This window comes from Alexandromys fortis, unplaced genomic scaffold (genome assembly GCF_014885135.2).
Source record: "Alexandromys fortis isolate MF-2015 unplaced genomic scaffold, M_Fortis_MF-2015_v1.1 scaffold_171, whole genome shotgun sequence".
Classification (NCBI taxonomy): Eukaryota; Metazoa; Chordata; class Mammalia; order Rodentia; family Cricetidae; genus Alexandromys; species Alexandromys fortis.
In genome coordinates, this window is record NW_026068066.1 from 112985 (window position 1) to 125604 (window position 12620).

At 40.8% G+C, this 12620-nt stretch overlaps 1 protein-coding gene across 1 annotated transcript in view; it reads right to left on the reverse strand.

Annotated features, from left to right (window-relative positions):
* Chordc1 (cysteine and histidine rich domain containing 1) overlaps positions 1-6940 on the reverse strand; it is a 27966-nt gene extending 21026 nt beyond the window's left edge. The window contains exons 1-2 of the mRNA XM_050120602.1: positions 6725-6940; positions 2775-2824 (exon numbers count right to left, since the gene is read on the reverse strand). Coding sequence (XP_049976559.1) covers positions 2775-2824; positions 6725-6788 — 114 coding nt within the window. The 5' untranslated portion in view covers positions 6789-6940. The remainder of the gene's footprint in view (positions 1-2774; positions 2825-6724) is intronic.
* Positions 6941-12620: the final 5680 nt, after the last annotated feature.

The following is a 12620-nucleotide window of genomic DNA, read 5'->3' on the forward strand; positions in this document are numbered from 1 at the left end:
CGGAAATCTTTTTTTTTCAATAAAAAATTATATTTAAAAAAAAAATGAACCAGGGCAGAATGTTTATAATGAATTAATCAGTGGGGTAGTTAAACATGCTCATAGTGATAAGTGATTTTATTGGTCTACCATCTTAAACAGACATCTTGGGTTCTGGGTAATAAGAGCAGTCCTTAAGTGCCTAGAAAGTTAAACCAATGACAATAAGGCTCAACAATTCCTCCTTGGCTAGCCAGAAAATTGATTGCTTTGGTCTTTAGAAGCCTTCATCATCCTGATCATTTTTCAACCCTCAATAAAAGCCAACAGGAACAAAGAACAGAGGCCCCGGTTCTGATACTCTCTCCTTCCACTGCTTGCCTCACCACCACCTATAAGATGTACTATTGATTCTTTCATTGTACTCTGGTTTCATTAAAAGCTTGCCTGGCTTTTCTGCTGGCCTCCATCTTTTTTTGTCTTTTGTTTGTCTGAGGAAGGGGTCTAATTTTAATCATTTGACCAAAAAACCAGGTACTTTACCATAAACAGCTTAGTTGAAGGTGGCTTTTAGTTATTGATTTTAATTTTAATGTAGTAGGAAATAAGCAAATAGAAATACAATAACCTTGTGGCCCCAAATTCATATTAAGTTCATGTGGGACAGCTGAAGGCATAGAAGTTTTGGTAGTGAATTTTGTTTTTTATAACATTATTCGCACTATCAGGTTATCTTTCCAGTTCTTAAAAAGAAAAATTAAATATTCTATAATTTACTGTTTTTCCTTTTCTTGTGAACTTTAGATTAAGATGCACATGAACCAATTACCATACTCTTACAGCATTTAAAGAGTGCTGATACTATTCAACAAATTTAATCGTGTGTGTGTGCGTGAGAGAGAGAGACACGGAAACTTAGCATTTAACTGGTACATGGAAAAATGTAAAGAAGGTGCAAGCAGCTAAGTCTGTGTTATCTGCTCAGTTCTGCGTGAGGAAAACACTGTTGGAGAGGGTCCTTTGTCCAGCTCCTGCTCTGATCTTTTTAGCCTCATTAACAGTCTTTATGTGTGTTGAAACCGATTATGAAGGTGTATTTCTTTTTTTTTTAAATATTTATTTATTTATTATGTATACAATGTTCTGTCTGTGTGTATGCCTGCTGGCCAGAAGAGGGCACCAGACCCCATTACAGATGGTTGTGAGCCACCATGTGGTTGCTGGGAATTGAACTCAGGACCTTTGGTAGAGCAGGCAATGCTCTTAACCTCTGAGCCATCTCTCCAGCCCATGAAGGTGTATTTCTCTTTCTTGAAAAGGACTGTTTCTTGATTGCTGTTCCTTATCCTCCTACTGTACTTTTTTATTTCTCATTTTCCCCTTCTACTTTCTCCTATTTCCTAACCATAGGGATGTTGCTCATTTTTGTTCCTGAAGTACATCTGTTTGGTGTCCTCAAATTGTCAACTCTAGTCTAGTGATTCTTTGGCATGTTCTGTATGTATGTGCTCTACAGATAGCATCAAACCATTCCTAAACTCTCATTTCTATAGTTGTGCTGGTTTTTATTAGCTCTGTTCATTGTATGAATGTGGGGGGGGGGGGGAGGGGGGGGGGGATGGAGGCCAGAAGTCAACATCTAGGGTCCTCTGCTCTCCACCTATCTTTTTGAGACAAGGTCTCTTACAAAACCTAGAGCTTGATAATTCATCTAGACTAGCTAGGCAGAAAGGCCAAGGACCTGCTTTTCCTTGACCTGGGTTAAAGACAGGTCCTTCACTTTGATTTTATGTATGTGTTGGGGATCCAAATTTAGATGTCATGTTTGGATGAGTGATGGCACTGTCAATCATTTTCCAGACTCTCGTTGTCTGCCTGTATTCTACACTACATATTATAAATCTCGGATTCCAAGACCCAATAAATTTCAGGTAATACAAGGACTGATATAAAGCCACTAGTTTTCTACTTAATGAAATGAGTAGTTAAATTTATTTTAACAACAATAAGGGGAATATTGAGAGAAAAGTTCTGTAATGTTAATATTCAAGGAAAGATTATAAGTAGCCTTATGCTTACAAAATTAAGTTTATCTTTCTCTAAAAATGTATGTTACTGGGAACTTGCACACCTCATATTAGTCATGAATTTTTAAAAAGACATCAAAAACCTTGTCAAAACAAAGCAAATACAAACAAAAAAAACCACCACTGTACTATTTCTCTGATTCTTCAGCTCACCAAGGGAATAAAGGACAAAATACAGTATGACTTTTCCAGTAAAACAATTGTAGAAGCATTAAACATCTGAAACAACCAATAGAATACTCAGAGGAGAGCCAGGAGGTGGTAGCGCACGCTTTAGTCCCCTTACTTGGGAGGCAGAGGCAGGCGGATCTGTGTGAGTTCAAGGCTAGCCTGGTCTACAAGATCTAGTTCCAGAATAGGCTCCAAAGCTATGGAGAAACCTTGTTTCAGAAAAAATCAAAAACCAAACCATTCAGACGAAGCCTTTCTTATTAGCCAATACTGACAGACTAGAGACCAAGCAGTATAACTGCTTTTATTTAACTTGGAACTTAGGAAGGGAATAAATCATTAGGAAAAAGAGTCGGAAGGTAAATAACTTTATAATGAGGAAATATTACTGTCTACTCTCTTCTGTCTTTAAAGACTATGCTTAAAGCACTCTCAAATGGTCATTAAGAAAAACTGACAAACTGAAGCAGGAAAAAACCTTATATCTTTAATTTTATCTTGCAAGTATAAAGAAAGTGAAAAGTAACTTGTTCCTACCTTCAGGGCATCATGAAATACAGGTACACCTGGGTGATACGTGCAAGCATCTGGTCAAAACAGAGAAAGGAAACAACAGTTGTTATCAATTACAGTTTATGTATCCCTCCTTAGGGTGCTTAAGGGTTCGATCGTTTTTCCAAAAGCAGGCAAATTACTCTTAGCGCTTCATTAGGTTTTTGTATTAAATCTCTAAGAGTACGATACAGAGACAAAATCCAGAACCGTTCAAGAATAACACACGGGAATACTCTGTGGCAGCGGTTCAACCTTCCTTATGCTGTGAACATAAGGAATACAGTTCCTCATACTGTGCTGACTCCCCCAACCATTAAATTATTTCATTGCTACTTCATAACATAATGTAAATATGTTTTACAATGGTCTTAGGAGACTTCTGTTAAAGGACCATTTGATCCTTAAAGGGGTTGTGACCCACAGGCTGCATTCTTCCATCTTTTGCAATAAAACTTCTTTACTACTAAACTTGAAGTCCTAATGATTTTGGCAATCTCTCTTTTTTATTCTCTAAGAATTTCATACACGTGCGCAAATTATCTCAGTCGTACCCACCCTCCTCACTTGCTACCCCCACCTACTCACCTCCCTCTCCTTTCCCCAGAACTTCACACCCACAGTCCAACCAGTGCTGTCTATAGCCACTCCCCTGAAGAAAAGTCATTCCTGTCCCAGCTGCCATCACCTGCCAACAGCTTCCCAGCTTAGCTCGGGGGAAGCACAGACTTTCCTTCTCCCTGCGGGCTGGAATATTTGAACTAGAGGATGTTGTATTGGGCAGTCTTGTGCAGGCAACCACATGTACAACTACATGTACGGAACAGTCACGTTATAGCGAGAGCACAGAATTTCACAGCTCTCCTTCCCATCTTTTGTTCTCAATTATCTTTTCAAAAGAATATCTTTTTTTTTTTTTTTTTTTTTGGTTTTTCGAGACAGGGTTTCTCTGTGGCTTTAGAGCTTGTCCTGGAACTAGCTCTTGTAGACCAAGCTGGTCTCGAACTCACAAAGATCTGCCTGCCTCTGCCTCCCAAGTGCTGGGATTAAAGGTGTGTGTCACCACCACCGGGCAACAATATCAAATTTAAGTACACTTATAAACTGATCCATAAAAATTGCCCAAGCTTCTCTAAAAAGATATTATGAAAAAAAATTAACTCAACATTTTAATCACTGCAAAAATACCTAATTGCTACATTAGCATTCTTAACAAGTAATTCCTAGATACAAGCCAGAGTTCAGTTCTATAATATATTTCATGGTTGCCATTGATCATTTTATATTTCTGGTCTCTTTTCCATATTACAGAAATTTTAACTTATTTAACTCGTATACAAAATACGTTTATTACCTCTAGCAATGTGGAGTATTTTATTCGTAATAAACACACATTACCTGAGAATGCAGTACACCATGATGTTAGAGAAAGACACCTATATTCCTCTGTAATTTTCTTACTTGACTCAAACTTCCAAGTTTAATTCCCCCATCCTGCCCCGGCTTCCCAACAATCTGATTCCCTGTATTGCCATTAAATCTCTCTACCCTCTACTATTATCTCCTATTACTTCTTTACTAAGTGCTGGTTATGCATACCAAGTACTAGCTAATGGAATGGAACACCAAGAGAACCCACAGATTAGGAAGAGGCTACTAGTTACATACTGCAGAGTTAGAAGAAGGAAGCTGGGCATGGAAATGTGCATACACAAAGATATGAAGTTGAGAGGGAATAGCAGATCGTTTAATGTGCAATCACTACCATAAAGTATACAATGTATAAACACAGCTGGACAACAGGCTACATCTTCACCATGTAACCAGCATTGAGTTAACTGTAAAAATCACTGCTTTCAAAGGAAATGACATTAGATGGGCAGAAGAACCTCCTCCAGCATTTCTCAGGCTTACCAGCATTGCTGAAATTCTATTTACAGCAGACTAGTGACTATATTGAAGGCCTTTTTACACTAGGCTTAGCTGAAATCTTCACTTGTCACTCGTAGCTGCTGTGCTGTTTGCAAAGGCGTGTCTCCTTTAGAGTACTTAACACATGTAAGCTATGATTCATATTTCTTTTTAACATGTACTTGAATCACAAACTAAAATATCCTATCATCTTGAAGAGGCTAATTTTTGCATACGAGGCAAAACAAAAGAAACAAAAATAAAACTAAGGGGATGAAATAAGTCAATAAACATGGAAATTATACTACACTATTATAAATGGGAAGACTGAGTACAGACTTACAGCTTCTTACAAATATGATATCATCACTGCACTCCCTGAGAACACAGACCACACGGGCACCTTCAACATAAACAGTTTAATTCATAATTTCAACGTAAAAGATCAAATTATTCCCATTCCAAAAAACTTTCTCTTAAATCCAGTATTATCAACTGCCATTCATTCAACCAATTTACTTGACATTTATCCCTAGTTTCTAAAACAATTTCCACTTTGCTAAAGTGAACACATTTCTCTCCAGGTGACTGGAGTTCCCTGCTGTAGGTAGGTGATACTGTTTGTTAATAGCCCGAAATTGATGATTTACTCGTGTGGCTTTCCTAGCCTGTTTTTTTTTTTTTTTAACCTTTTCTATGTAATACACCATTCCACACATGGATAGACTAACTTTCAGTAACAAGTTGGCACCACTCCTGAACTTTGGACCAGAATCTAGTACCCTAAAAATATTGCCCCCATTCTACCTATAAAGCAGCAGTGTATTCAGTATTAAAGTAAAACGTGCACATAACCACGGCAGTTTAACAAGTGCTTGTAGCGTGGCTTCATCTTTTCCTTTTAAATCCTGTACCAGTCTTATTTAGAAAGAACTCATCTAAGCCGGGCGGTGGTGGCGCACGCCTTTAATCCCAGTACTCGGGAGGCAGAGGCAGGTGGATCTCTGTGAGTTCGAGACCAGCCTGGTCTACAAGAGCTAGTTCCAGGACAGGCTCCAAAACCACAGAGAAACCCTGTCTCGAAAAACCAAAAAAAAAAAAAAAAAAAAAAAAAAAAAAAAAAAAAAAAAAAAAAAAAAAAAAAAAACAAAAAAAAAAAAAAAAAAAAAAAAAAAAAAAAAACCAGCTCCCCCCCCCAAAAAAAACTCATCAGTTTACATGGAAACCAAGATAAATATTTCAAACACCGCAAACGTGAAAAAGACCTCTAATTAAGGTACTGGTTTTAAACTCTTCTCACAACGCCGAACTCCGGTCTGAAGCGAGACACTTCACAGGGTAGTTAAATTACGTAACAAAGTGTCAGTTCAATACCATGCATATAAAAAGCATACTATACATGCCAGGTAAATCTGAGACAAGTGTTGCCACTTTCCACAACAGTCTAGTAATCTGCATAATTCTCCCACTCAATAACGAGACTCACACCTCTGGGTTCACGCACGATAGGTGCTTTGCTTTCACTGTACATTCTTAATCAGAGCACACCGGCTTTTGGAGCACCACTGAGGCTCATCTCATGCTGGTCGGCGTGCTTTAAAACTGCAGGCCCCAGCAAAACTATACCGAAAACGTTGCTACGGTGAGACGGATGTGTTGAGAGTCATTTCCACAACCAAGCACAGTTCTTCAGAAGACAAGTAAATAGGAGAGGTGGGCTGAACGAGCGACGATACGCTTCTCACTAGCACTCAAAATGCGACAAGTCCAATGCGAGACCGGTCTATTGCCCACTTCCCCGGCCCTCCCGCGCCCAGGAATCAAGGCAGTGACAAAGCGTAAACCGGGTCACGTTAGCCCTGGAGCTGAGGAGGTGCAGGGGGTCCCCGGTGAGGGATGAGGGGCACCCGAGACAGCAGCGGCCAGCCCTAAGCGTGGGAGACACGTGGAGGCTCCCGGAGCCGCGGGAGGTCAAGACGGGGCCGGCGAGCGGCGGGCAGGCTCGGGGCCAGGGTCCTCCTTACCGTCAGCATTAGTCTCCGGGTCGAAACGCTGGCCGCAGCCGCGGTTGTAACACAGAAGCGCCATTCCGTCTCCCAGGTGAAACCCACCCGGCTGGGACTGAGAGGAAACCACCACGCCAGTCGCCGGCACTAAAGCAGAGGACGGCGCTGGCTTCCGGTAGCCGCCGGTGCCGCTTCAGGAATTTTCGCGAACGTTCGGGTTGCACAGGCGCAGAAGAGTCGAGAAGCTGGGCCCGAGCCAAGCGCTGGTCTGTAGATTCCCCGCCGGACTCCCGCGGGTGAGCGCAGTGGGGGTGGACTCGGACAGTTATAGATGAGACACCCGGGGCCGGAAGCGGAAGTCCTGGCGAGCCACGCTCCCTTTGTGCCCCGCATCCTCCCGGCGGTGGTGGTGTGTGCTGCGTAGTTCGTTGCCTGAGGCGGCGGCGTGCCCGGCCCTCCCTGCAGACGCTCTCTCGGCAGAGGGTGAGTGAGGAGGGTGAGGACCGCCACCTTAACCGGTCTCTGGGTCCGGATCTGCGCAGCCGCAGTCCGCCACAATTCTAAGTTGCTATTTCACATTAGCTGCCAATTAGCAGTCCATCAGTCGGTCTCATACAGTGAAATTTCAAGTCTATTGTACAAAGCACAAACGTTAATAGACAATAGGCAAGCAATATCATCCTGAGCAGATACTTTGAATAGGGCACTTTTGAAATAGCAAACACCGTTGATGAGATACACCAAAAGGATGTGTACTTTCCCGACGAGCCCAAGTTTATTATTAATGGAGACCTGCTTACATCCCAATAAGACTTCTCATTTTTCCACATCCTTTTAATACCTAGAGATATCAAGCTTATGTATTACTTCAACATAAATAAAGTTATGTATTTCTTTAACCTGAGGTGATTTCCATTTTATGTCATTGCTAAGTCATTCTTAGGAATGATGGATGTTTGCTGAATTCTGTCATTTACACGTTCTCCCATAATCTCACTGTTATGCCCAAATCCTCGAAGTCCCTCAAAAACTAACAAGGAGACCAGGTCCTATATGTAAAAGCAAAGAGCCTTTATTTTATGCAAGTTTACCCACTCAGTCTCTCTGTATTGGAATATCTGGAGAGAGCTCAGTTAAAGTTGGGTTTTTATAGTAGTAAAGGTGAGGTGAGGGGTTTCTGAGGTTCAAGTCCCCTGATTGGCTGACAGGATGTCCTGGTGAGTCCGCTGGAACGTTAGGCATTTTCGTTGGAAGGTCTGTTCTTGGGTGGTACTCGGGTAATCTCAGTTTGTGGTTCTTCCTGCAACCAGGTATTGCTTCAGGGTAAACTACTGAGACTCAGGTCTCCTTTAAATTTATCAATGTCTGAGTCCTACTCTGGAAGGTGATAATGGTTGGAAGTAAAGAACTTCCTTTAGGTGGTCTGTTTCTACTTAGCTTATCATTGCTGGCTCCTACATTCACCAATTTAATTATGCCCATCAATAATGAACTTATTGTTTATTGATTTTTTTCTATTCCTCTAGGAAGTAATTAATACTGTGTAAAGGGCATAAGCCTTTTAAATGCTTCTAAGTTTTTAAAGACTATATATTGCCAATTGATTTCTAAAAGGTGGTACTAATTTTTATTTTAGCCACAGATATCTGCTATAGTAGACCAGAGAAATTAATCATAAATAATAAGAAATGGATGAGAAGCTCTAAAGATTTTATTTTGGCCAGCTCCAGTGTTGCGTATCATAGGGTCACAACATCAGTAATGGGGTTGTTAGACGAATCGTTTAAGTAGGCTTAATATTTAATGTTAGTTATTTTTCACTGATAAAAATTTACATTAAGAAAATAATTGATTATAGTATATTGTAGGAGCCAACCATGATAGGCTTAATAGAAACAGACCACTCAAAGAAAGTTCTTCCCACCACTATCATCTGCCAGTGTTGGGCCTAGCCACAAAAAGCTTAATGGAGACCTGAGTCTCAGTAGTTTACCCTGAAGCAATTGCCTGGTTGCAGGGTAGACCACAAACTGAGATTACCTGAGCACCACCCAAAAACAGATCATCCAAAGGAAACAGGACACCCCTAGACAAATGACAGCCAATCAGAGGTCCTGAACCTCAGAAATCCCTCACCCCGAACCTTTACTACTATAATAACTGAGCTTTGGGGCTCTCTGATTATTCCTATACTTTGGACACACGGAGAGACCGAGTTTGCAAACTTGCATAAAATAAAGGCTCTTTGCTTTTACATATGGGACTCAGTCTCCTTGCTGGTTTTGGGGGGACTTCGTGGATCTGGGCATAACAATATAAATTTAAAAATATAAAAACAAGATAAAAAATGACCATCTGGGAGAGTTCAGAGTGGACAGGACCAGACTGAGCTGGTTCATGTGGTGAGGGGAAGGGAACCAGGAACCAGGTGCCACAACCTGGAAGGCAAAGGTCCAAAAGGGGCAGGTAACCAAAATGTCTAGATTATGTAGGGAAGAGTCTCTGGAGAAGGACTTTGGGCTGAATTGTTCAGGATAAAGGGCACAAGGTATGCCAGCCCTCTCTTACAACAAGTAGGGACTGGGATTCTGGAAGAGCCTGAAGGCCAGGTCTGCTTTGGTATTTTAAGAGGCACCCTAGCCTTTTTCCAGGAATGGAAACTTAGTATCTTAACAGATCATTCAGAATTGCTAAACATCTTTAAATATGTGACAATTTGAATTGCTACAAAACCTCAAGCAGCGTGGCGGTGGTGGGGCACGCCTTTAATCCCAGCACTTGGGAGGCAGAGACAGGCGGATCTCTGTGAGCTCGAGACCAGCCTGGTCTACAAGAGCTACTTCCAGGACAGGCTCCAAAACCACAGAGAAACCCTGTCTCGGGAAAAAAAAAAAAAAAAAAACTCAAGCATTTGAAATTTTATAAAATTGGGGGGGATTTTGTTGTTTACTTTTTTCCTTTTGGACATGGGGTCTCAATTGTTCACACTGGGCTCAGTCTCACTATATAGCATAGAATGACCTTGAACTCCTGACATTTTGTCTCTACCTCCCACTGGCAAGGATTGTAGGTACTACCAGTTACTCCTTTACTCAGTTTCCTGTGCTGCTAGAGATTGAATTTAGGATTCCGTGTATGCGAGGACAACACCTACAACTGAACTAACAGAGTTGTTTTAAAAGGGGAGCATAAATTAATTAAAAAAAATCTTTTTCTGCCTTCTTTTTGTGGGAGAGGGGTCCATTGGTGGAGAGGGCAGATCTGGGAAGACTGGGAAGTGAGTGTGCTCTCATTCATGATGTGAAATTCCTAAATAATCAATAAAAATATTATGAAAACAAAATAAAAAGTACAAGATGGGTGTGGCATGCCCGCGATTCCATCAGTCAGGATAAGACCAGAGGATTGTGAGTTTAAGATCAGGATGAAATACATAGTGCTATTAGTGTCTGAAACTCTCCGAAGAAAGGCCCCAGACTCAAATAGTATGCAAACACAGAGCCTTTATTCTGCAGCAATAGCTAGCATGCAGGGGTCAATCATCCACACAACATGGCAATGACAACCCAAGACAAAGACGTGCATGCCCTTTTGAAGGGAATTTGGGGAATTGTAAGTATGGTGAGCTAATCTTTGTTCTAATTGGACAATCGAGGAACAGTTACATGGGACATGTGTTGATTGGATGAGGCTAGTAACAGTTTGACCCATTGTGGGCTTTTTAGTTATAGATGATCAGTGATAGCCTTATCCTGCAACTTTGTGTCTCCCAGACTTATAAGGTCAGGTTTCAAACTATGTAACTGGTTAGCTAAACTTGGCTGGAGTACTTCCTGTACTCAGGCTTAGGGTCATGATCTACAATGGAGTTGCTCCGCGTCTGAGATGGAGTTACATTCCGACCCCTTCAATATAACTTATCAAATAAATAAACAAGCAAATAAACAATAGATGTTATAAACAAGAATACACTTAAATCCATTTTCTAAAGAATAGGAGTAATTAAAATCTAAACAAAATGACTAGAAGTAACATATAAAAAGTTGTATTTTCCCTTTCTGTCTTGTGCTCATTGACACAGGTGATCATGTACATGAATATTTGTAGACTATGGGTTTTCCTATTATCCGTATTTGAATTTTCTCTTTATACAGCAGTTTTGATGAAAACACATTATTAAACTGTCATATCAAAATTGTGGAAATATTTCTTTATAGTAATCTTGATGACTGGGTGTGATGTACAAATGTAATCCCAGGACTCAGGATATTGAAGCAGGAAGATCAAGTATTCAAGGCCTGCTGGGCTCCATAATGAGATGCTGTCTTTGAAAAACTAGTAAACAAAAACCAAGAAAGCTCTCATCCATGTTTTTTATTTATTGAAGATACTGTTATTATTAACTTTAGTAGTTTCACAAAAGACATCAGAATCATACCTTGTGATACCTTGTCAAAAGCCTATGGATAGGCTCATAGATCCTAACAGGGACGCAGCTACTCCTGTTTTGCTAATTAGAGATGTTGTCAAACTGCCTTCTGAATACCTATGCTTATACCGGTACATGACTGTTGCTCCCAAGCTTGGTCAGAGGAGTTTCTTTTTCATAATGGAAGTCGTGTCTCCTTGTAGAGACTCATAATGCATAAAAGCGCTGAGAATATGTGACTGTTGAGTTCCCAGCCCTAAATGGGGCATCTGTATCAGTGCTTCCAGCAGCTTTGGCACAGTGAATTTCACACTGTCTTCCTGTCAGCAGTACAGTGTGGGTGATGAAGGGGCCATGAGGACCCACCCCTAGCTGAGGAGACACTGGTGATTAGTGACTGTTGAAGAGGGGCCACTGATAGGTGCCCCATGTCCCAGTGGGTAGTCCCATATCTTTGAAGGAGTAGACAATGAGTTATAAAATAAGACGACACAAAAGTGAGAAAGGATTGTGTTGGTGTCAGGATTAGGTGGTGTGTTTGGGACTACAGAGGAGTGGGTTTCAGGGCTGGATGTGGCCAAGATATATTGTATATATGGATGAAATTGTGAAAGAATAAATAGAATACTACTGAAAAAAATAAAATAAAAACCAACTAGTTAGTTAAGTCATGTAGAGAAACACTATGATCACAAACCCGGAAGTACAAGAGTTAAAATAAAACGGTGCAACCCTTGACCAACCTAGGGTTGCTGCCTAGTGAGTAAGCCCTGAAGATGACAGTAGGCATAATTGGATGTCCATAGGTCTGATAAGTCATAAAATGACTTCTGTAAGGTTTAGGATTGAGCTCTAGAAAAACCATAGCAATTAGAGTGATATAATAAGATTCATTTTGCCTTTCTTTTTCAGTCCAGTGTTCTATGTCTCTTCTTGGTGATTTCTTTTTTTTAATTGTTTTTATTGAGCTATATATTTTTCTCTGCTCCCCTCCTTTCCTCCTCCTCTCATCTTCTACCCTCTCCCATGATTCCCACACTCCCTATTTACTCAGGAGATCTTGTCTTTTTCTACTTCCCATGTAGAATTAGATCCATAGCTGTTTTCTTCTTCTTCTTCTCCTTCTTCTTCTTCTTCTTCTTCTTCTTCTTCTTCTTCTTCTTCTTCTTCTTCTTCTTCTTCTTCTTCTTCTTCTTTTTTGCTTTGTGTCTAAAAGCCACTTATGAGCAAGTAAGTACATATGATATTTGTCTTTTTGGGTCTGGGTTATGTCACTCAATATGATGTCTTCTAGATCCATCTATAATGGAAAAATTAAAAATTGCTACAGATCCCTGAGTAGTGGCAGACAGGGGACAGCGGGTCCCGAGAGCAGGGACTGCACATGAGACCATGCCGCAGGTCTTTGAAGGTGGCTGATCCTGGGCAGTGAGCCACGTGGTAGGGGGTGAGAGACAGACAGGCACGCCATGCATAGTGAGGTTG